The sequence below is a fragment of the Mytilus edulis genome, chromosome 7 (assembly GCF_963676685.1).
Source record: "Mytilus edulis chromosome 7, xbMytEdul2.2, whole genome shotgun sequence".
NCBI classification, from domain to species: domain Eukaryota; kingdom Metazoa; phylum Mollusca; class Bivalvia; order Mytilida; family Mytilidae; genus Mytilus; species Mytilus edulis.
The window spans coordinates 78,494,705-78,520,374 of NC_092350.1; the positions used below are offsets into that span (position 1 = coordinate 78,494,705).

The 25,670-nt window shown below is 31.7% G+C and overlaps 2 protein-coding genes across 9 annotated transcripts in view; one reads left to right on the top strand and one right to left on the bottom strand.

Moving 5' to 3' along the window:
* Positions 1–4,872, top strand: part of LOC139482330 (eukaryotic translation initiation factor 4 gamma 2-like) — a 31,121-nt gene extending 26,249 nt beyond the window's left edge. Inside the window, exons 20-23 of the mRNA XM_071266164.1 lie at positions 182–293; positions 1,076–1,172; positions 1,368–1,489; positions 2,638–4,872. Coding sequence (XP_071122265.1) covers positions 182–293; positions 1,076–1,172; positions 1,368–1,489; positions 2,638–2,700 — 394 coding nt within the window. The 3' untranslated portion in view covers positions 2,701–4,872. The remainder of the gene's footprint in view (positions 1–181; positions 294–1,075; positions 1,173–1,367; positions 1,490–2,637) is intronic.
* Positions 4,873–15,930: 11,058 nt separating this feature from the next.
* Positions 15,931–25,670, bottom strand: part of LOC139482332 (myb-like protein X) — a 60,839-nt gene continuing 51,099 nt past the window's right edge. For 4 of the 8 annotated variants that reach the window (XM_071266169.1, XM_071266165.1, XM_071266167.1 and 1 more), the window contains 3 exons: positions 23,874–23,885; positions 21,949–21,981; positions 15,931–18,995 (listed from right to left, as the gene is read on the bottom strand). In XM_071266169.1, the coding sequence (XP_071122270.1) occupies positions 17,165–18,995; positions 21,949–21,981; positions 23,874–23,885 (1,876 nt within the window). In that variant the 3' untranslated portion in view covers positions 15,931–17,164. The remainder of the gene's footprint in view (positions 18,996–21,948; positions 21,982–23,873; positions 23,886–25,670) is intronic. The other 4 variants (XM_071266172.1, XM_071266168.1, XM_071266170.1 and 1 more) reach the window with 2 other exon arrangements.

Sequence of the window (25,670 nt, forward strand, 5' to 3'; positions counted from 1 at the left end):
AAGCCTCATGACCAGGTTGAAAGTTTTCATGATTAACTTTTGTGGAGTTGGTGAGTAATAAATTGAGGATAAAAATGTATTAAGTTTCAAAGTATATGAAACATTTTTGTACCATAATATACTGGCCAAGAATCGAAGTTCATGTTCCTATGGTCTTGTGATGTTTATCTTTGTTTTTTAGTGTGTTAAAATATGTGACCCAGGACTGTACTTTAGGGAAAGATATAGATACATCTGCTACTCCAGACAAGACAGGAATAGAAAAAGAAAAACAGAACCTCGATAAAATGAAGGTAAATAATATATATTTTCACATGAGAAAGAACTTAACACTAAACTTGTGAAGATAGCAATAAATACCATTTTATCTCACTGATAACCCTAATTTACTGAAGGAGAAGAAATAAAACATTAAATAAGACTCCCTTTAACACCACAAGATGTTTGCACATATGTTTAAGTTGTGTACCTGCTGTTATGAACTGTTTGCAGCTTTTGTTCTCATGTTTCCAGAATTTGGAACTTGGTTATATTTTAGTTAAATTGAGTCACATATATTGTAACCTGGCCATATGAGACTTTGACACAATTGTGTTTATATAAATGGGGGTATCAATTTAAAATGTACAGGCTTGACCTCATCTCATGTGGAATTTGTTTAATGTAAAATATTTTCTATCTGAATTGATAATATGTACATGAATATCTGCTCTTATATTTTATCTGTTTTTTATGTCTGTTCGTTCACTCATCTGTCCCACTTTTTGGTCAAGGTAGTGTTTGTTTAATCAACTTGAAAATTAGTACTACACATGTTTCTCATGATATGATATTTCTAATTTAAATGCCAATTAGAGCTTTGACCGCAATTTCACAGTCTACTCAACATAGAAAATGATAGTGTGAGTTGGGATATTTGTACTATGGACACATTCTTGTATTAAACAGGTTTTTTTCAGTTAGTAGTGACTACCAATGTTTTTACATTTTGTTATTTACATTATATATACATTAAGTTTGATTATTATAAATGATGTTAACATATTGTTGAGATGTTTGCTTTTACTATTTGTAGGGAGTATTACAGATGTTCTTACATGATCATTCAGATCTCCAAATGGTCACATTGTATGCTACACAAGTGTTCTGCCACTCACAACAATTCCCCAAAGGTAGGCAATGTTATATTTATAATTATAATACAATAATACTGTATAAACATGTCACACAAATATTTGTTTTCCAATTGTTTGTATCTGGCAAATGTGCATCTATTCTGTAAAAAAATCAATTTTTTTTTCTGCACATCATACAGTCAAAATGTTGTAAATAATGAGAATGTTGAATGATATTGTTGATTGTTGTAGGGATGTTACTAAGGTTGTTTATGAACTACTATGATTTAGAGATAGCTGATGAAGAGGTGTTCCTAAAATGGAAGGAGGAAGTAAATGATGAATATCCTGGTAAAGGAAAAGCTCTGTTTCAGGTAACAATGCTCAATCATTTGTTCTTGTTTGCTTGTGAATAAAAGTCCACCATGATATTGACTTCTAATGAATTGATACCTCAACCCAAGTATTCAATGTCATACTGAATTCCAGTGCTCTCAGCTACTGTAAGAAGCACTAGCTATGTAGAACAGATTTAAAATAGGATTTGTTTTTAGTTCAATCATTAGTGAAAGAGAAATAATAATTCGCTCTAAGCAGCCAGTATGGTTAAATTTTGTTAAAATAAGGTAAGAAACACTGATAATGAATTATTCACTTGCAAGGGAATAATTTTGACCTCGTGTGACCTTCAATTTAAACTCTTAGTGGATTATGCATAAATTATGCATGTTCAGTAATTAAAAGGGAAAAATGTCAACACCGTAAATGAAACAAAGATAAATCATTTGATTGACTGATGCAATCCTAACAACAACAAAAAAAACGATAACATATATTTTTAATCTTTAATTTGAAATAACTGATCTAGAAAAATCCAATTGGACACCTTCCCTATCTATTTAACTAATGCCCCTTCTAAAGATGGTTATTGAACACCTTGCCTATCTATTTAACTAATGCCCCTTCTAAAGATGGTTTGGGTTCTTTTGGACCTGACAACAAACTTCAGGTTATGAAGTTGGGTTTTCCACCTAGGAGAGATGGGGTATACCTCAATGAAATATGGGGTATGCATCATTTAGACCGCAACCAACACACATCAAGTACCAAAGAAAAAGATTATTATTACTAGTTACAGATAGCAAAAAAAAACAATCATATGGAACTTGCCTTATACTTTGTGATATTAAAACTAATATAAAGTAATGTAAGTGACAGGATCACTACAACACAGTCACATGATGTTCTGTTACAATACATATAAAAAACAAAGCCCAAACCGCATAGTCACAATGTAAAACAATTCAATAAAAAATTAACGGCCTTTTATATGTTCAAAAAATGAAGGAAAAACAAATATGAAACACATAAATAAACGACAACCACTGAATTACAGGCTCCTGACTTGGGACAGGCACATACATACATAATGTGACAGGGTAGCTATATATAGTCTTATCATGTTTCTTATCTCCATAATCAACATGTCACATGTATTTACACTTTATTTTGATTTATTTAGGTTAATACTTGGCTAACCTGGTTAGAACAGGCAGAAGAAGAATCTGATGAAGAGGAAGACTAAATGTCACTTCTTACAAAAGAATGCATTAAAGGGAGATAATTAATTTACAGGATAACAAAAAAACATACAGTGAAAAGGGAGACAATTCACAAATTGGATTATATATTTACTGTTATACAGGAAAGTTCAACCAGCTGGCTATTTATATTTAACTTGAAAATACTGTGAAAAAACAATTCTTTTGTTATAACTTTTTGACATTTTATATATTTATACATAACTCAAGCTGACTTGGCAACTTTCCTGGAGATTACTGCTTTGTGAATGGCTCAGTTATTAGTAGTTCAAGAAAACAGACAAAAGTTTGTAGCTAGGAGAAAGACATTTGATCATAAATTAAAAACTTGAAATTTCATATTTCTTGCTTGAACAGTATATATTGCAGTTTGGGTCAAACTCTTGATTGTAAGCCTGGATATTTATTAAGTGATTGCGTGTGATAAAAAGTGCAGATATGGATGGCTTTATTTGACCCATGACGCAAAATGTTCTGCAAGTGAATTAAATCATAGAATTATCAATACTAACGGAAATCAGATTTTATACTAATATAGCTTTATATTATGATTTATTATTTTTTGGAATATAAGGATCTCAAAAAGCATTTATATGTATGTTGTTGTAAAGCATTTAATTGCTGGATTATAAATAGCTGTCAGAGAAATTAGAATGAAACATTAGTTAGAATTTTTAAGTATGAAAGAGTTATTAACAATTGTGAAAATGATTAAAGGCTATAAATAGAAATTTATTTGTACACTGCTTACCTGCATATTTTTACACTGCCTTGAAAGAATTATTATTCATCATTATATTTATACATGTTTATGTTACTCTCATCTGTGCAAAAAATAAATGTCTAAAAAATATATGTAGAAAAGCATGTTCCATTTCATTCAGTTTTATGTATGAAAAAATATGTAAAAAATTATACTCATTGCTGCTTATTAACTTGCTTCATAATTTCACATTGTTCTCCTGATACTGGTGTGTATCGTAAGCTTCATAATTTCACATTGTTCTCCTGATATTGACGTGTATCGTAACTTTCAGTTTACAACAATACATACAGAGGTCTTAGTATTACAGTTAACATGTTTGGTTCTCATTTCTAAAAAAAAACTTGTAAATTATCTTCATCAGATTACAGTACAGTTAAGATCCAATGTTAATTTAAGGTTAAGTTTTTACACAGAATATTTTGCACTTTTCACAATACTTTAGTTTCAATTTGAGGTTTACAAGAAAAATAAGATAACATTTGTAACAGAAATTAAGGGACAAAGTTTCTTCCATATTCTAAATTTCCTTTGACTTTAAATTTTGATTTCGATTTAAGCTAGGGGTTTTCTGACCTGCCAAAGGAATGAAGGTCCATATTTGCTTGTTTTTAGATGTTTAAGGACAAAATCATTTTCTGAATGGAATCTATGAGTTTACTTTATCATCGTTAAAACATAATAAAATGTCAATCTTTATTACCCCCTTGCAAAATTTTGGAATGTCTTGACATATACATACATTGTAGGGGATAATAAAAGTCCTTCCACAGTGTGATTAGCAGGCTCTGCTGTGAATGTGCATTTTATTAGGAAAATGAATGCTTAAGTTGTGAATTTGCTTCTTAGATTCAATTATGTTGGTCTCTAACATTTATATATGAAATGTCATTATTGCATCATGAATGAAAAAATTATTCATTTATCATAAAAAATAAATTTTCAAGTGACATGAAGAGTCATATAAGATTTTATCACAATATTTTTTTTTAATTCACTGATCCAACTGGTATGAATCATCATTAAGAGGCTCTATTTAAAAAAAATAGTATATCTAGATTCAACTGTTTCCACTTTGTTGTTATGAAACTTTTTGACCATCCAATTTATCTACATTTTTTGTAATAGCCCTTTTTCTCATCAATATTAATAGTTGAAATGTATAGACAACCATAAACAACAATAATTGTGTAAGATCAATTATTTAACATCCGATTTCTTTTTTTCATTATAAGTATCTCAATGTGTCTTGATTAATATAAATCAAATAGATAATAGAGTTTATAAAAGGATCATATAATAAAATTTATTTTTAATTCCTAAATGCCAGTAAATGAAAGTAAAAAAACAAGGATATTTGTTAATTATGATTAAATCTCTTAGAATTTATAAATCTATGAGTGTTGATGATTTCTTTATCTTGTAGTTATTAACAAATTCCTGCTTGTCCATTGATTAAATCACTTTGTAAAAAATAAGATTATAATTTCAACATGTTTGTCAGTAGAAATAGATCAAATATTACTGATTGAGTGATAACTTAGTTATAGATAATGTTTTACAGGAACATGACTGTTTATATTGTATACTACACGTAGTTGTCTCTAATGATATACTGTAAATTCAGAAATTATTGCGAGGTTTTTATTATTGCGAATAATGCGACAGAGTTGTAAACGCAATAATTAAAACTCGCATTTTGTAATATCTTAACTGAATTAAGCATGGCTTTTCTCAGAATCGTAATAATTAAAATCGCATTTAATTTAAAATGACAAAATCGCAATAATAAATGAACGCAATAATTTCTGAATTTACAGTAGTCTTCTGAGTTTTGAATTAAATTGGAGAGGTTTCTAAAATGAGAGAATAAGTGTAGAACAATGGGACATGAGACAATCAGTTTAGGTTCAATTCATTTTATAAGATCCTTAAAGAGAGTTTTGTTACAAGGTCTGTAAAGATTATCTGACTGTCTTCTTATGCAAGTACATTTAGGGATGACTTCTAACTTACAACTTTTTTAGTGTAGACAATTCTACCATCAAATAAGATATGCTACATTAATAGATATTTAAAAGTTTCATGACAAAGCGTCTTTAATACAGGTTATGCTTGAAATGCTCACTCTTAAGTTATTTTTGTTTAAGTTAGTGGTATATTACCCGTTGTACTTTGAAACAGTCTTACTTCTATTTGAAAGAAATTTTTTATCAAAGGCATTTTGTAAATACTGCCTATCAGCATTGAGCTTCTAGATTTGTTTGATAAACTGTGATAAAACTTCAGGTGCAAGTTGTTGAAGAAAGTATAATCAACCAATGTAAGGGCTCACTATCAACAGCTTTTGCACATATTCACTTGATTTGCATAATAAACAGAGGGAATGATTCAATGATCTGAAAGGGCAATTTATTATCTCAATGTAGATGGCTAGTACTGGTCAAAATTCAGGAAATTATGTTTGTTTTCATACTAAATAAGATGACAAAATTTCTAAATTCCTTAAGATGTTTATTCTTTTATGTTACTGTAATCTGTGAATAAATTGAAGATCATGACAATTTCTATTCTTGTGCACTGATTATTGATGATTTAATTTGGATACAGATTACTTGTTTCCAAAATGATTTTGAAAGAGTTATAGAAGTGTTTTGTAGGGAATTTCCTGAAATAATTGTAAACATTTTCTTTGAATTTGTCAGATTAGGCATTGATAAGATTTCAGTGTACTGTTTTTGTAACTTTCTATTGTCTTGTAGAAAATTTATGTCAATAAAAAAGATTTATGTTACCTTTGTTTTTATCTGACCTTCGTAGTATATTGGTATCACGTTGGCGTTGTTGTCCGTCGTCCAAAGACTTGGTTTTTGCACTATAACTTAAGTATAAGTATATAAAAATCTATGAAATTTAAACACAAGGTTTATGACCACAAAAGGAAGGTTGGGATTGATTTTGGAAGTTTTGGTCCCAACAATTTAGGAATTGGGGGTCAAAAAGGGCCCAAATAAGCATTTTCTTGGTTTTCGCACTATAACTTTAGTTTAAGTAAATAGAAATCTATGAAATTTTGACACAAGGTTTATGACCACAAAAGGAAGGTTGGGATTGATTTTGGGAGTTTTGGTCCCAACAGGTTAGGAATAAGGGGCCCAAAGGGTTCAAAATAAAACTTTGTTTAATTTCATAAAATCTTGAATAATTGGGGTTTTTTGTTATGCAGAATCTATCTGTGTATGTAGATTATCAATTTTTGGTCCCATTTTCAAATTGGTCTACATTAAGGTCCAAAGGGTCCAAATTTAAACTAAGTTTGATTTTAACAAAAATTGAATTCTTGGGGATCTTTGATATTCTGAATCTAAACATGTACTTAAATTTTGGATTATTGGCTCAGTTTTCAAGTTGGTCCAAATTGGGGTCCAAAATTAAACTTTGTTTGATTTCAACAAAAATTGAATACTTGGGGTTCTTTGATATGCTGAATCTAAACATGTATTTAGATTTTTTATTAAAGGCCCTGTTTTCAAGTTGGTCCAAATTGGGGTCCATAATTAAACTTTGTTTGATTTCAACAACTAAAGGCTCTAAAGAGCCTGTGTCGCTCACCTAGTTCTTTGTGAATCTATACTATTAAACGAGAAGACCTCATTTTTGGTGTCGCTTCTCTCCTTTCCACAATAAATTAATCAACACGCCTCTGTGTCCTATAGGTACAGTGCATAGTCGCATTTGTCATCCATTCATATGATTATTCAGATTGAGTTATTTTGGGAGAAAAACGAGAAAAAAGGCATCCGGATATTGTCCCGTCATTGGACAAAACTTTAAGTCAGATTAGACTTCCGGTTTGCGTTTTTCTGTATACTTTGAACATACATATACAAAGAATAAAGTGTATTTTCAGAATTCTATCTGCTATCATTTTCAAGTTTACTATCCACGGCAGTCACAGAGTTTATTAAATAGAGAGGGTCTGTATACTATATCAATGACCACCATGGATCGATTAGTAAACTTGGAATTGAAAGTAAATACACTATATTTATATAGTAATGAATGTTCATAATATACAGATAAGCGTTAAAAATATTCATGTGAACTTTTGATACCTTTTCTGAAATTCTCCAGTCATTTAATCTTTTACAAAATTCATTGATTACAAAAAAAAAAAGAAGATGTGGTATGATTGCCATGTTGAGACAACTCTCCACAAGAGACCAATATGACACAGAAATTAACAACTACAGGTCACCGTACGACCTTAATTAAAGCCCATACCGCATACTCAGCTTCAAAAGGCCCCGAACTGACAATGTAAAACAATTCAAACCAGAAAACTAGCGGCCTTATTTATGTACAAAAAGTGAACGAAAAACAAATATGTAACACATAAACAAACGACAACCACTGAATTACAGACTCCTTACTTAAATGTTCATAACATACTAAATGAAAACTATGTTCATATTGAAATTGATAGAAAACCAAAAATTGGGATTTTTGGAAATAAAGGAGGGATTAAAAAAAAAAAAGAAGCATTTTCCTGTCCCAAATAACCTATGACTTATGATACTTTTGCTGAAATTCTCCAGTCATTCAATATTTTACAAAATTCTTCCAACAACACTTTACATACTTTAAACTACGCTCTGAATGCCCGCGATTTCGCGGGTGTGTTCTAGTATTAAACAAAGGAAGAGGATGGATTCGTGACAAAATTGTGTTTTGGTGATGGTGATGTGTTTGTACATCTTACTTTACTGAACATTCTTGCTGCTTAAAATTGTCTCTATCTATAATGAACTTGGCCCAGTAGTTTCAGTGACAAATGTTAGTAAAAATTTACAAAAATTGTTAAAAATTGACTATAAAGGACAATAACTCCTTAGGGGGTCAATTGATCATTTCAGTCATGTTGACTTATTTGTAAATCTTACTTTGCTGAACATTATTGCTGTTTACAGTTTATCTCTATAATAATATTCAAAATAATAACCAAAAACAGCAAAATTTCCTTCAAACTAACAATTCAGAGTCATCAACCCAACAACTGGTTGTCCGATTCATCCGAAAATTTCAGAGCAGATAAATCTTGACCTGATTAACAATTTTACCACATGTCAGATTTGATCTAAATGCTTCGGTTTTATGTTTTAAGCCAAAAACTGCATTTTACCCCTATGTTCCATTTTTAGCCATGGCGGCCATCTTGGTTGGATAGCTGGGTCACTGGACACATTTTTCAAACTACATACCCCAAAGATGATTGTAGCCAAGTTTGGATTAATTTAGCTCAGCAGTTTCAGAGGAGAAGAATATTGTAAAAGATTACTAAGATTTACGAGAAATGGTTAAAAATTGACTATAAAGGGCAATAACTCCTAAAGGGGTCAACTGACCATTTCGGTCATGTTGACTTATTTGTAAATCTTACTTTGCTGAACATTATTGCCTTTTACAGTTTATCTTTATCTACAATAATATTCAAGATAATAACCAAAAACAGCAAAATTTCCTTAAAATTACTAATTCAGGGGCAGCAACCCAACAACAGGTTGTCCGATTCATCTGAAAATTTCAGGGCAGGTAGATCTTGACCTGATAAACAATTTTACCCCATGTCAGATTTGCTCTAAATGCTTTGCTTTTTGAGTTATAAGCTAAAAACTGCATTTTACCCCCATGTTCTTTTTTTAGCCATGGTGGCCATCTTGGTTGGATGGCCGGGTCACTGTACACATTTTTCAAACTACATACCCCAAAGATGATTGGCCAAGTTTGGTTTAATTTGGCCCAGTAGTTTCAGAGGAGAAGATTTTTGTAAAAGTTGACGACGACGCCAGACGCCGGACTCAAAGTGATGGCTCTAAATGCTTTGGTTTTTGAGTTATAAGCCAAAAACTGCATTTTACCCCTATGTTCTATTTTTAGCCATGGCGGCCATCTTGGTTGGTTGGCGGGGTCACGCCACACATTTTTTAAACTAGATACCCCAATGATGATTGTGGCCAAGTTTGGTTTAATTTGGCCCAGCAGTTTCAGAGGAAAGAGTTATTGCTCTTTAAGGACAATTTTACACAATTTATTTATCATGTTTTCTAACTTTAAAAAATCTTCTATTCTGAAACCATTGAACCAATTCCAACCAAACTTAAGCTGAATGATCCTTATGGTGTCTAGAATAAAGTTTGTGTTTTATTTTCTGTTTCGTCAAAAAACATGGCCGCCACGGCTAAAAATAGAACATATGGGGAAAAATGCAATTTTTAGCTTATATTTCAAAAAACAAAGCAGTTAGAGCTAATCTGACATGGGGTTAAAGTGTTTATAAGGTAAAGTTCTATCAGCCCTGAAATTTACAGATAATAACCCATGGTTGGGTTGCTGCCACTAACTTTGTAATTTTTAGGAAGTTTTGCAGTTTTTGATTATTATCTTGAATACTATTAATGATAAAGATAAAGTGTTAGCAGCAAATATGTTCAGCAAAGTAAGATCTACAAACAAGTTAATACGACCAAAATTGTCAAAAAACATTGCCGCCATGGCTAAAAATAGAACATAGGGGTAAAATGCAGTTTTTAGCTTATATTTCAAAAAACAAAGCAGTTAGAGCTAATCCATCTTCGCTAGCCAAGGGTTACGACCCACTCCCACTCTCTTCACCCTTGGCAGATTGAGCCAACATTTAGGATGTCAATGTTGCGCCATCTATCGGAAGATTAAAGTCACGTCTATTCCGAATACATTATTCTTGGCCAATGGTAGCACATGAACTCTTCAATTTAGAGGTAAAAACACTGTAGCGTCTAGAGTCGACACACTTGGTAAGGCCGGAAACGAAAACATACATACGTCAACATTCATGCACTTGTGCATGAAACATACATGTACACAGGAACTTCTATTAGTTGAATAAAAACATTCAAGTTGTCACTAAATTTAGTCGTATGTTTAGTGATGTAAAGACTTGTTGCACAATAAACACGTGGCAAATGTTTACAAACACTTTCTACATTTACAAATGATGATGTTATAGTCGCGTTTTGATTGGATGCAGCGAGTTTCTACTGCAACCAATAAAAATCCTTACCTTAAGTCTCCGAAATATTATCTCAATCCGCCAAGGGTGAAGAGAGCGGGAGTGGATCGTAACCCTTGGCTAGCGAAGATGGAGCTAATCTGACATGGGGTTAAAGTGTTTATAAGGTAAAGTTCTATCAGTCCTGAAATTTACAGATGGATCTAATAACCCATGGTTGGGTTGCTGCCACTAACTTGGTAATTTTAAGGAAATTTTGCAAATTTTGGTTATTATCTTGAATAGTAATAATGATAAAGATAAAGTGTTAGCAGCAAATATGTTCAGCAAAGTAAGATCTACAAACAAGTTTATACGACCAAAATTGTAAATTGACCCCTTAAAGAGTTATATCTTTAAGGACAATTTTACACATTTGTTAATCTTGTTTTTTAACACTTATTAATATACCTAAACCAAATTTAACAAACGACAATGAAATTGGACACTTAAACTCTTAAACGAAAGATAAATGCCAAAAAAATCAAAGTGAGCGAGTCTGGCTCTTGAGAGCCTCTTGTTTTTAAATAGATAAGAAGTAAAATTACATTAGTACCGAATACTGAGAAAAATTAAAAATGGAGAGTCCCTCATCAAATGGCAAAATCAAAAGCGCAAACACTGTCATATTCCTGACTTGGTAAAGGCATTTTCTTATTCTTATGTTTTTAAACCCCATCTCACGGATATAGTTATTTTCTTAAATGTCCGAATATGACAGTTATTGTCTAATCGTTCGTTTCTATGTATGTTGCCGTGCCGTTTGTTTTTTGTTGCACTTCAGTGTTCTGTTGTTGTCGCTTTTGTTTTTTTCCTCTTATAGAATCATTTTCATAACAGCGTGGACAACTGCAATAGTACTTATGTTGGTAATACTAAATGATTTACCTTTAACTTGCATGTCATTGGCTATCAATAACCGTGATTTTACGCTCACCTAGTCTTTCAACGACCTTCTAATGGGGATTTAAATATAATAAAAGAGTAAAGAACATGCAGGTGCACGAGAAGAATAAATGAAAGTTTACGTATTCAAGATTTAAATCAACATACCACGGCTGGTAATCTACACACGCAGAACATTTTGTTCTGCAATAAAAACCGTGAGAGGATTTTCCGGTTGTGCTTGAGTGGAGTAATTGTCACCGCTTCAAAAGGTATGTACATTTCTAAATCTCAATTTTCTTATTCAACTGATCAAAATATTGAAAATCAGAGAATGCTATGCTGTGGTGAATTCTTTAACGAAGAGATACATGTATCATTTACTGTTGTATGTAGAGTTGAACTCCTACAAAATCAGTTGTCCCACAAGAAATTGCCTAAAAAAGTGAAATTTCAATTTTGAAATGGTTCTATTTACAGACCTACAAGTTCAAATTTGGTTTTTTTTTCGGGCAATGGGTATGAATGTTGTTTTTGGCGGCGTGTGTGCTGTCCTGTGTTGATAGACGTCTTAATAATTCCAATAACAACATTTTTCCGTGAAGTCATGCGTGAGGGGATCGGTTCTGATTGAGGACAGCGTGAATGCGTGAGGGGAAGTACAAACATTTTTTTTTTTAATCTTTGGCTTTGTGACTTTTGTTGACTCAATAAATGTGATCAATGCTGATTAAAAGCACAGATTTATCCTTATACTTTAATAGATGTAAACTGATCACTGATTCAATGAAATCAAACTATTAATTGTTTGTTCAATTTCAGAAAATGCCATTTTTCAAAGGAAAAAGGAAAAGAGGACTGAAATTGACTCTCTACAAAAAGCCATGGAGATACAAGTTATCCCCGCCCTCGAAGCGAATTAAACCCTCTGGGAGTAGTCCTGTCGTCAAATATACCTAATATATCTAAGAAAATGATATCGCCGATGAAAACTTATTATTTGTTTAAATAAATCTGGACATTGAGTCTCAAGCACGAGAAAACCGATCCCCGCGAAAAAAAGTGACCGGACGAACAAGTTATATATAATACATAAAAATAGTAAAATGCGAATTTACGATGACCCATAACGTTACAGTACAACATAAGAACGAACTATAAAAATCAGTTGAAAAAAGCTTAATTAAGATTCATGTTATACACATTTACGAAAGGAGTTATCTCCCCTAAAATAGTTTATTTAAAAAAAAAGATGATTCTAAAAACACAAAATTTGATATTTGTTTAAAGATTTTGATTTATACAATAAATCACCAAATATTCTTTATGTGAATACAGTCTAACTATTGAATTGCAAATCTGTCTCCAAACTTGCTGATGTGGGCAAATAATCGGTCTAGTTTTTACTTGTAGCAAGAAAACAAAATCGTTAACAACATTTTTTGTGTTTATTCTTCGTGAAACATATCAATAAACCTAGGTTCCTACAATTATTTCAAAATCCAATTTCGTAAACTTTTTTAAGCACACTCACATATGTGTTTTTTCATGAACAATGTAGCCAAATTTAGGTAAGTTTCAACGACTGATAGCTTGAATATAAAGATAAGATTTGTACCTCCCCTCACGCATTCACGATGTCCTCAATCAGAACCGATTCCCTCACGCATGACTTCATGAAAAAATTTAGTTTTTGGAATTATTAAGATGTCTATCAACGGCGGACAGCGCACACGCCGCCAAAAACAACATTCATACCCATTGCCCGAAAAAAAACTAAATTTGAACTTGTAGGTCTGTAAATAAAACGATTTCAAAATTGAAATGTCACTTTTTTAGGCAATTTCTTGTTGGACAACTGATTTTGTATGAGTTCAACTCTACGTAGAACAGTAAATGATACATGTATCTCTTCGTTAAAGTATTCACCACAGCATGACATTCTCCGATTTTCAATATTTTGATCAGTTGAATAAGAAAATTTAGATTTAGAAATGTACATACCTTTTGAAGCGGTGACAATTACTCCACTCAAGCACAACCGGAAAATCCTCTCACGGTTTATATTGCAGAACCAAATGTTCTGCGTGTGTAGATTACCAGCCGTGATACAAGGTTTAGTCCTCTGCTATTTATACGTATTTAGGCGTTTAGAACCCTTGACGACCCAGCAGATTAAATTTGGGCGTTACAGACGAACGTTCACCTTATCTTACCCAGTCAATAGCTTACCTGAGCACAACAAGAAATGGTCTTGTCCACGCTGTTATGAAAATGATTCCAGTTGATATGTTTCCCTCGGTTTTATTTTGCAAACCAGATTTGTTTTCTCTCAATCAAATTAATGACTTTGAACAGCGATATACTATGGTTGCCATTATTTAACTCAAAGGACAGTGAAAAAAGGCATGATTTGTGCAATAACAAATTAAAAATCAAAGTATCGACAGGCAGTATGATACTAAGGAGTTAACCTTATGATAAATATGTGATTTTTCAACAAACGCGGGAAAATATAAATGCCTACGTAAATCAAATTTACTAAGAGTGTTAGAAAAACAAATTATTACAGAAGAGTATCCACCATGCTGCTGTGATTATGGACTTTCCGATTGGATTTTCCGCTAAGTTCAGTATTTTTTCGATTTTACTTTTTCCTGGGATAAGACAATCCCTAGTTTTTCGAAAAATTCAGTTTTATTAATTTATAAAATAACATATAATTGATATTCATGTCAACCCCGAAGTGCTGGCTACTGGGCTATACCCTCGGGGACGAATCGTCCACCAGCAGTGGCATGGACCCAGTGGTGTAAATTGTTATCAAAGGTACCAGGATATTATAATACGCCAGACGCGTGTTTCGTCTACATAAGACTCATCAGTATAAGTGAGAGGTTTAGCTACCTATAAAATCAGGTTCAATCCACCATTTTCTACATAAGAAAATGCCTGTACCAAGTCAAGAATATGTCATTTGTTATCCATTCGTTTGATGTATTTGAGCTTTTGATTTTGCCATCTGATTAAAGACTTTACGTTTAAAATTTTCCTCGGAGTTCAGTATTTTTGTTTATTTTTTTTAACATTGAGCAATGAACCGTGAAAATGAGGCCAAGGTCAATTTAAACCTGCGATACTGACATGTACATCATAAAGTTTTTCCATACAACAAATATAGGTGATCTAAAATTGAGAAAGGAAATGGGGAATGTGTCAAAGCGACAACAACCCGACCATAGAGCAGACAACAGTCGAAGGCCACCAATGGGTCTTCAATGAAGCGAAAATTCCCGCACCCGTAGGTATCCTTCAGCTGGCCCCTAAAAATATGTATAATAGTACAGTGATAATGGATAGATATGTTGCTTATAGTATAAGTAAAAAAGACCAAAACTAAAAAACTTAACTATAACCACTGATCCATGAAAATGAGGTCAAGGTCAGATGACATCTGCCAGTTGGACATGTTCACCTTACAGTCCTTCCAATTACCGAATATACTAGACCTATTGCTTATAGCATCTAATTAGTTATCAAAGGTACCAGGATTATATTAAAGTACGGCAGCCGCGCGTTTCGTCTATATAAGACTTGTCAGGGACGCTCATATCAAAATATTTATAAAAGTACAAAGTTGAAGAGCACTGAGGATCCAAAATTCCAAAAAGTTGTGCCAAAAACGGCTAAGGTAATCTATGCCTGGGATAAGAAACTCCTTAGTTTTCCAAAATTCAAAGTTTTGTAAACAGGAAATTTACTTATAAAACTCACCACATTATTGATATTCAGGTCAACACCGAAGTGTTGACTACTGGGCTGGTGATACCCTCGGGGACGAAACGAAACGTCCACAGCAGTGGTATTGACCTCCAACACTTAACCTTGTTCACTGATCCAGGAAATGAGGTCGAGGTCAAGTGTAAACTGTCTGACGGGCATGGTGACCTTGCAAGGTACGCACATATCAAACATAGTTATCCTATTACTTACAATAACAGAGAATTTAACATTACAAATAATCTTAACTTTTTTTTTCAAGTAGTCACTGAACTTTGAAAATGAGGTCAAGGACATTAGACATTTTATTGTTTTTTTCTTAGACATAAACCCATTATATTATTTCCGCTTATTCGAAAGGGCAAATATATGTACATCCTTCAAGCAACAGCAGCAACGATATTATGGTTCAAATTCATCAGACTTCCTTCACGAATGGATGGGTGTTCCATTTATGTGAAAAATCATATAATGTTTCTATAAGCGGTGTACATTGTATTCCATAAGAGCAATCATCATAATAGTATGTTAAACTTTTCCCCTGTACCATGTCAGTTGAATATATCGATCATCATAATAGTATGTTAAACTTTTCCCCTGTACCATGTCAGTTGAATATGTCAAATATATTTGGTAAATCCTGTTATACTCTGATACAGCATTGCTCTTTAACATAAATGGTCAAAGTAAAAATAAATCTTCAGTTTCTACAAATTTATTTCATTTGAAAACAGAAAATAGCACCAATGATGCAATAAATAGTACATACGTATTTACAATGAATATATTTTAAAAAAAAGTTGACTCCTCTTAGACCAGTGAAAACACGTAATCCAATCTTTGGTGTGTATATCTGAATGAAAGAGGGACGAAAGATGACAAAGGGAATGAATCTACAAAGGGGTAGGGCCTATTTCCCCTACATTTGTTTTATTCAGACCAGAAAGTTGGAGGCGGATTTAGGAGGATTGCCTTTTTGGGAAAACATTTTGTTGCTTATATAGGGATTCACTGAAGCGTGACTGGAGCGGACCCCCTCTTAGGCAGTCAGTGGGCCCCCACTTATGAAAATTTCTAGATCCGTCAGTAAAAGTTGTTGATACATACTGGAATTTGAATATTTAAAACAGTAGATGTAAATATTAAATAACATATTATTTGATGACTTAACAATTATCAATAACAACATCTACTATAAAATAATGTTGCCAGATACAATTTGAGACATTATGGCAAATTTTACATGTTTTTGTAAAAAATAATTAAATGAACTTTATTTTTACTGTACCTTTATCGGTCAATAAATTCATACATATAATGCCTTAATAAGTCTCATAAAATATGATGTAAGATCCATATACCCTTATTCAGACAGGCCTTCCCTTATACTATGTTTTATTTTTATTTCAAACTCCTAGCTATTTCACTGAAAATCAAAACTAAAAATGTAAACATTCAAAACCTCCTTCACATATATGCTTATAAAAGGCTTATTCTAAATGGAATGTCTTCAAAAAAGCATACTTATCAGAATAAATAAGCAAACAAAACCTTACAAAGCTAAAAAGTTGATAAAGCTAAAAGTAAAAGTACACATAGCTTTAATTAATTATCTAAAATGAAAAGTTGTCAGTTCTATACCACTTATGAGTTTTCAGTCCCCCAAGGCATGCATCGTCTGCCTCTTTGTTTGAAAACAATTGAATACAATCTTGACCACTCGAACTCTCCTTAAATTGTACCATCTACATACCAGATGGTATTTTACATGAAAATTTACAATTCTGATAGAAGAAAAATATTGTTCTCAGAAATCCGAATGAATTTTACTAAAAACAAATCAAAACATTGTTCAGCTGTCAAATAAAAAACCACAACAATTTTCACTATCATGCAGTCAACATAAAAAGCAACAATAAAGATTTATCATTTGTTATGAAAGGTGGGTAGACAACATTTTACTTCTTAAATCATTTGACAAAGAATCATCCATTCGTTTAACAAGTCTTTTCATACTAGCACTAAATTTCCTCTGTTTCTCCTCAATCTTATTGTTTTTGTTTTGTTTTACACACTTTGAAATCTCTATGGTAACATTTTTTTGTTCATTAATTTTGTCATTTTTATTGTTTGTTTTTAAATCGAAAGAAGTTTTTTTATGTAATATTTGATCTTTAGTTTTGGAATCCAGTTCTTTGCTAGAGTTTTCAGACGATGTACTGGTTTGGCTTGATCTACTACTCCTAACCGTTATTCCCATTTTCTCAAAACTTGATCCTTTTAAAACTCGTTTTTGTCGCTTTAATCTTTCAATTTTTGCTTTCTGAAGTTTATCATCCACATATTCATTTTTGCTTTTCTTTTTGGCCAAGTTTTTAGGTTTACAATTTTTACTGAATCCAGCAACTCCACTATCATTTGAAACATCATCATCGAAGTCCTCCTCTTTCAGGTCAGCCAATTCTGTTTCCTTCAGATTAACATTTAAATCATCATTCACAAATACATCATCACTTTTCCTGGTTCTGTAAGATTCTTCCACAGCATCTTCCCAGAACCGAGACTCTGTTATACTTTCAAGCAGAGAAATTTTTCCGATTGCACCAACTGCTATAGTTTTCGGTTTGCTATGTTCTAAATGAGGAACAGGTAAATTTTCAATGTCAATAATTTCCTTTTTGGGTTTTGTGTATATCTCAGGATTCCTGGGACTCATTACACCTGGACTAGGTATATCATCTTCAAACCAAGCACTTTTATTAGTTTTTACTTCAACAGAATTTAAGTCTTGTTCAACAGAGTTAAAGTCGTGTTCGTCTGATTTATTCAATACTGACGTAAATGTAAATTCTAAAGCAGGTGGGGATTTCACAATTTGCCTCTGAGAATGCGTCAGCCTTTTCTCTAATTTACTTTTGCTCAAAATTTTCTTAAAATTGTCAACTTTATCATTCAAACCTGTTTCCTGAGCAGATTTGTCGCACATAGTTTTGTTATTTTCAGTTTTAAAAGACACAGATGTATTTTCACCTGTTAGGTTCTGAATACATTTGTTATGTCCATATATATTCGCAGTTTGATTGTGTTTAAGACTAGATCTATTTCTTAGACTCTCATTACAATTTTGATGAGAACTCTGCTGTAAAATTGACGTGCCATTTAACGACCTTTCTCCTGAAAACATTTCCTTATCTGAATGTAATGTTTGTTTCAAAGACATACTCCTTTCTCTTGCCATTTCATGGGACTCCTCAGAACCATTTATTAATTTTCCGTCCTTCTTAGAGTTTTTCTCTAAAACGTTTTGAGACTCAAATGGTTTAGGACAACTCATTTTCTGCTCAAAGATTTGAGACTTGTCATTCAAAGACTTAACTGTATTGAGATCTGGTGACTTTGCTAAACTTTCGGCAGAAGACCCACTGCCAAGTTTGTCCTCCATACTTCCATATCCAGTATCCACAGTTTTACAAGAATCTGCAGGACTCTCTGTTATCATATTAGTGACAGCTTCAGCGTCAGTTCCACTTGGCTGAAGATTTCCTGGTGCTGTGAATGGGCGCATGTCTTGATTAATAGGTTTCTGAACTTCTTCCTTCTTTGTAAAGCGATGCACAAAGTCTCCTTTGACCTTTTTTACTGGTGCATTTGTTCTTTCTACAAGTTTTTTATGCAATCTTCCATGATAGGAGTTTTCAAAAGATGGTGCAACCAAAACAAAATGGCTTCCTTTTTTATGTTTGATATTATGCCAACCTCTGAATCTGAAAATAAATAGATAAACTTATTTCAGAGTAAATACTTATTATTTAGATTCGTTAGCTTTGTTCTTCTGGAATATAAATATTTAATACAAATAGTGTCTGCTGATTAAAATTGTTTCCTTTCTTTCCAAATGAAAAAATACAGTATAAAGTGTAGAAATTTTTAACAACACTTTCATAGTACTGTAACTGACGAATTCAGTTCTAAAAGGATTGCAATAAAATTGAGAATGGAATGGGAAGAATGCTTTATTTTTCCACTTTTCACTCTGGTGACTTGACTGTGGTTCTTTTACAGTGTTTGTCAATATTTTTGATCAGAACAGTTTGGTTTCATGAAACAAATTATTTTTTTTTGTTTTTTCTAAACTGTAAACCTTTCACTCAAATCAGCAATATAATTGTAGTTATATATATATATATGTGACTTGCATGTTGAATCATGGACTAAAAATCGAATTTATTCTACTGCCAAAATGCAATTGAAAAAAATTAGCTTTACTTTTTTGTATATAGGAAAGTTTTAGTAGTATGTGGTCAATGTAATCGTCCTTCACTATATATAAATTTGCATAGTTGTGGCAGTAATGCATTCTTGGAAATCAAATGAAGTCGTTGTTAAAGGATGACTTATCAATTCTAAGATCACAACAAATTATTTACCTCAAATATTTAAAGACATGGTAGAAAACAAATGTATTAACAATATCATTATTGACATGAACTACGAAGATGTAACAAATCCTAAACAATTATTAAATGAGTCACATATACACAATGCAATGTGGAGAATATACAGGCCACGAAGCACTCAGATATAATTAAGAAAATAATAAAACATTTGATACTACTTAACAAGCAGGCAGAAAGCTTGCATTAAAAAAAATCACTCATAAATCTATGCAAAATAATAATGTTACTCTATAATGATTTAGAAATTCTAGTTCTGACTAAAATAACAGATATAGTAACACCATCCTCTCAGTAATTGTGAACAATACAACCTGAATAAAACAGGAAGCAATCAGTTTATAACAACGAATTATCTGGACTTAATTCTGAATTCTGGAAATGTATGATGAAGACTTAACAAACTAAAGAGGGTCACACATGACTAAATAGTTCAGGTTATTTGTACTGGTATTTCAGTATGAACTTACTAGATCACTTTGATGAACACTCCTTAATAGGTTTATTTTCATCATACATTTCTTAGCAATTTTCAAGAGTTTGCAATTGTTCCAGATTCGTGTTTTAAGATAAATAGTAAAAGCTCTGTGAAGCAAACTCATTACTAAAACCATCTGAAAGTGTTTAAGTGATACCAATGTTAACTTATTGTGAGATAATCGCAAATCAATCTAAATATGTTTATGTATATAACTGTGGGTATCCTGCAACATGTAAACAGCTTCCTTAATATAGGGTCGTTTAAAATGATTAACTTTGCCATGTTATCACAATTACTGTTTTATATTTGAATAAAACTTATCTGATAAAAGAAAAAATGATCAAAATTTATAACAACACCTATCAAATTTGATACATTTTAGTTGAGAGCATTAATTATCCAAAAAACAAAAATATCTATAAGTTAACTGTAAATTTGACACAATTGGAATCTATATGAATCATGACCTATATGAGACAGCAACCCACTTTTGATATTTGTTCAAAGTGTATCATGTTTCACTGTTATACCGACTGTAGATTATATATAGAAACTGTACTGTTATCATGAATAAATTTTCACCGTGGATATAAGAGTTGAAAATATCTTCTGTTGGAAAGATCTTAGTTCCCCAAAATCATAAAAAAAACTACATAAATGTAACTCCCTTGGTATTGGGCTTGTTGACAAAAAATGTGAAGGTCATGTAAAAGCCAGAAAAAAATCAAATCATTCAAAATGAACTTTGTACAATATTTTAAATAATCAATAGATATAATGAATTTCAAACTTATGTCACTAAATTCAAATTAAAATATTTTTCATCAGTTGCTAAATTTTTTAAATGAAGAATTAAATAAATGCATAAAGTGTTTGTTGTCTAAGTTGATAAACGTTAAAACTAATTAACTAACTGAAACAGGACAAACATTTAGGAACTGACGTCAGATAAATTAACTGCTAAGTTTCAACAATGTTATGTTAGTTCAGAGACATAACACATAACATATAAAAGTAGTGCTACCTTTGGCAGAGTTTTTTCTGTTCACACACAGTGTAAGACCAGCTGCCTTTGATGTGCAATACATTTTACTTTGATTGAACTATTTACTCCAAACATTAATTTAGTGATCCCTTAAATGTTATATAAATAAACATGAGATTTTAGTCATTTTACTTTTAATTTTAAATCTAGGACTAGTTTTGGAGAAATATTATTTATATTAACTATTAAGATAAATTTTGCAATGTTTACATGCATTCTGTACATTTGTACTTACTTCCTGAAAGATATTTTAGTTTCCTTAATCTCAGAAAGTATACAGATAGAGATATGTACATAGGCTTCAATTATTTATATGCAGTTCTGTATTTTCTAGTTAAGCTTTAAAAATCTCTTTAAAAAAAACCCGAAATATTTCGTTGTGTATACATTTGGATATTTACTAGCTAACATGTGCTTGGTGCCTTAGGAAAGATTTTAAAGAAGTTCCAATTTTCCCAAAAATGAAAAAAAAAATCAACAATTAAAGAGTGATGTGAAATAGTCTACTTAGAGAGGTTGTTATTAGAAAATTGGGATTTTTTAACATTTAAATTTGTTTAATTATACTTAAGTTTTTCTCTAAATCATCCAGAGACAATATATAGGTAACTTGAATTAGTTTTATCTTTCATGTATATTTGTTTGTATATGAATTCAAATTTGTTTAACAAATAGTCAAGTTTTAAAAATGTATTGCTCAGCAACAGAAAGAAAAAGGCTAGCTAAATAACAAGTACCTCTCTGCTAATTTTAAAAGTTTCTGTTTCAACCTGTTTAAAAAAGTATATAAAATTTTTACTGACTCACAAAAGTTGTAACTAAAATTGACTTAACGTTACAAGATTACATAAAATTCTGCAAATAAAAAAAGTTTTTTGATTATAATCTGAAATGAAATGAGGTGTGCATATCCTGTAATAAACATGTAATCATAATTGCTGCATATGCTGGAGACAAATTACCTGTTTAGTCCAAAGAAAACATTATAATCCTTAATGGTTGGTTGATTGGTGGATTCTTAATGCCCAGTGAAGAATATTACATGCATATTCAGACTAATATGAGAGTTTTCTGCCTTACTAACTCTGTGGATTACCAGTCTTTGCTCTTGATGTTAAAGCCATGTGGCAAAGCAGCGTTTGTTTTGATCTATTCTAGGATTATCTCCATGACCATGAGCCAATTACAAAAAGACCACCAAGATAGATTGCATACTCTTTTAAAGACATTGTCATATTTCTTTAAATTATTAAATATTAAATTCACACACCTCGGAGAGTGTTTTCTTTCAATTTGAGAATAATTAAATGAATACTTTAATTTTGGAAATTTAATAACCCGAGGCAGCACATTACTAAAGTATCAAATTATTTTATTATGGAATAAGACTTTCATGTCTGTTCAAGATAGTTGCTATTCTTAAAGACAGTGAGTACTGGGATTGTACTAACCACTTCTAATGTGTCTAGTCATCACTCACAACTACAAAAGTTATTGTCTTCTTTCAAACTCCAGAAAGGAAAAAGAACTTGTTATATACTATTATCTAAATATAACTAATCATCTTTCAAAATCTGAAATCTCAACTTGAAACTTGAAACAACTATTATTGTAGTTTATAACAAAGAGTTTATTTTATAATAGGAAATACATTAATTGTGTCAATATGGAATATGAAATCCTTGTAATGTAATCATTATTAGATATATTAGTGTAATAATTGCAATACTGTAAAAGGTTGTTACCAAAGTTCACCAGTCAGAACCCACCTCCCCCCCCCCCCCCTGTTTTTATTACCTGATTTATATTTAACAATAATAGCACAAAATGTAAAATGTCAAAGCATTTTTTCCTCAAACCTAAATGTTTTTCACTCTTTTCCACACCAGAATGGCAGAAACCTTATTTTAGACCTAATTCTAAAAAATATCAACCTTACAAGAAAAAAGAATATTTTTAATTTCAATGCTACACTTTTTCATAGAAAGCCCTAAAATAGGTTTTAAAATTTTGAGATATAAGTTTATTTTTGTTTAAAGTATGTATCACACAAACTCTTAACATAAAGCACCCTGAAAACACTTTTTCAATCAGTTCTTTTGAAAATAACATCACATACAAACTAATACTAATCAACAGGTTATGGAATGTTCCTCATGAAAGGATACTACCAAGATTTATGGGTATTATACCCCATAATAGGAAGCAATCTACAGTGATATAAAACTTATTTTTTTGTATTTTTTTATACGTGGCACACACACACACAATATTTCTGTCAAAGATAGTCTTTGTGGCAAAGTTTTAATTTTAATTGAATGTTTGCCCCATGACAGCAGATATCCTGAAAATTAAAGTTCATATTATCATCACTGTAAACTGATTCCTGATTTTGTGGTATAACACCAATAAATAGGGATGAAAACCCATTTACAAGAACCTTCCATATCCTATGCAAAACAAAAAAACACCTGCATGTTTCTCATAAGAAAATGTATGCTGCCAAAAGTAAAACTTTTTATTATTTGCATTGGATTGTCAGCAAAAAAGCAACCAATCAATTAAGATTTTACAAACAATTAGTTAGATAACCAATGTCACCTCCCTATCAATCATTGCCCACACTTTTTATTTTAATAACAAACTTATTGTATTGTCTTACTTTTGTACCGCTCTGCAAAATAAATCAAATATGTATTTCACTTACCATTAAATAACAAATTATATTTTAATATGAACTGAGAATTCCTTATCACAAATTCTTCTCAGGTAAAAATGTAAGGACTTAATGGCGTACAAACATATGTCAATGAAGGTCTTCTCTCCAATTAAAATGATTAAACTAAGAAACTCATAAAACTAAAAAGTATTAGGTGACAGGAATATAATGTTATTATAACAGATATTGAGATTATCCTCTGACACCTATTCATCTTGACTAATCATCCGTCCAAGTGATTATATACAAAATGTGTACTGGGTCTTATTGATTTTATTTACTTGCACCCAGTAAACAACAACAAATAGTGTCCTGATTGGGGTATACATTTCAAAGTATATGAACTTTTAACAACCACAAATAAACTGATTTAAAAAATTTAAAATTGTAAAGTTCTCATAGATTCTTATTCATTTGTCGAATTTTACATTTCTGTGGCAGGGAAATTACTATGTGCTTGTTTGAAGAAACTGAGAGTTTTTTCATACTGGATATGTTTTCTTAACACAAACTTCAACTTGTTAAACACAAGATCATAAGTGAATTAACTATGATGAGAAGAAGGGGCCATATAATCTACATGGAAATTAGACATGCAAATGCTAATACAACTGCACACCAAATATCATTGACTTAACATAAATGGTTGATCTTAAACTGATCAGTCAAGTCCAAACAAAAAGATGAGGGTTTTGCTTATAACTAGTTTAACCCTGCAGCATGATCATAAGGGAGCTACCATTTGATTTTTATGGGGGGGGCTAGGATGAAATTTGAAAAAAATAGGCAGGACAGAGCTTTTGAGTAAAAAAAAAAGGCAGGATGTGACACTTGCAAAAAAAAAAAAGTCAGGACGACAATTTAGGTAAAAAAAAAGTCAGGATAAACTACAAAAAAAAAGGCAGGACCGATTAGAGTGAAAAATAAAAAGGCAGGACAGAGATTACAGCTAAAAAAAAAAGCAGGACAAAATTTTTCATCCTAGCCCCCCCCATAAAAATCAAATGGTAGCTCCCTAAGCCTTATCAGTGGTTCTCTTTTGTCATTTAGGTAATCTGTTGTTTTAGGTAATCTGTCATTTAGGTAATCTGTTGTTTTAGGTAATCTGTCATTTAGGTAATCTGTTGTTAAAGACAGACCATTGATAGTCACTATTTAAATCATTACAAATTGACCCTACGGAGTTAGTTTTCTCGTTTAAATTGTTTTGTTTATGTCACTTTGGGGCTTATTATAGTTGACTATGTGATATGTGTTTTGCTCATTGTTGAAGGTTGTACGGTGACCTATAGTTGTTAACTTCTATGTCATTTGGTTTCATGTGGAAAGTGGTCGCATTGGCAATCATCCCACATCTTATTAATTTTATGTTAACTTAGCAAATGTTTCAAAGTCAAAAGACCATGACTGAGGGGTTGGGACAGATAGTCTATGGAAATGAGATGTTCTAACCCTCATACCACTGCATATCAAATATCATTGACCTAACACTAGTTGTTCTTCATAAACCAATGTCATCACAAACTAATAGACTGTTGAAGCCACCACCATTGATGCCAGAAACCGCATACCTGAATCTCACTTTTAATTCTGTCAAGGTGAGACAAAAGGGGTGAGGTTTTGCTTATATATTATCCAATGCCTCATCAGTGGTTGTCTTTTTTCATTAAGGGAATTTTGACAAATGAAATTGATCCATTTAAAAACAAAATCATGAGCTTTTTGATATTCTATGATAAA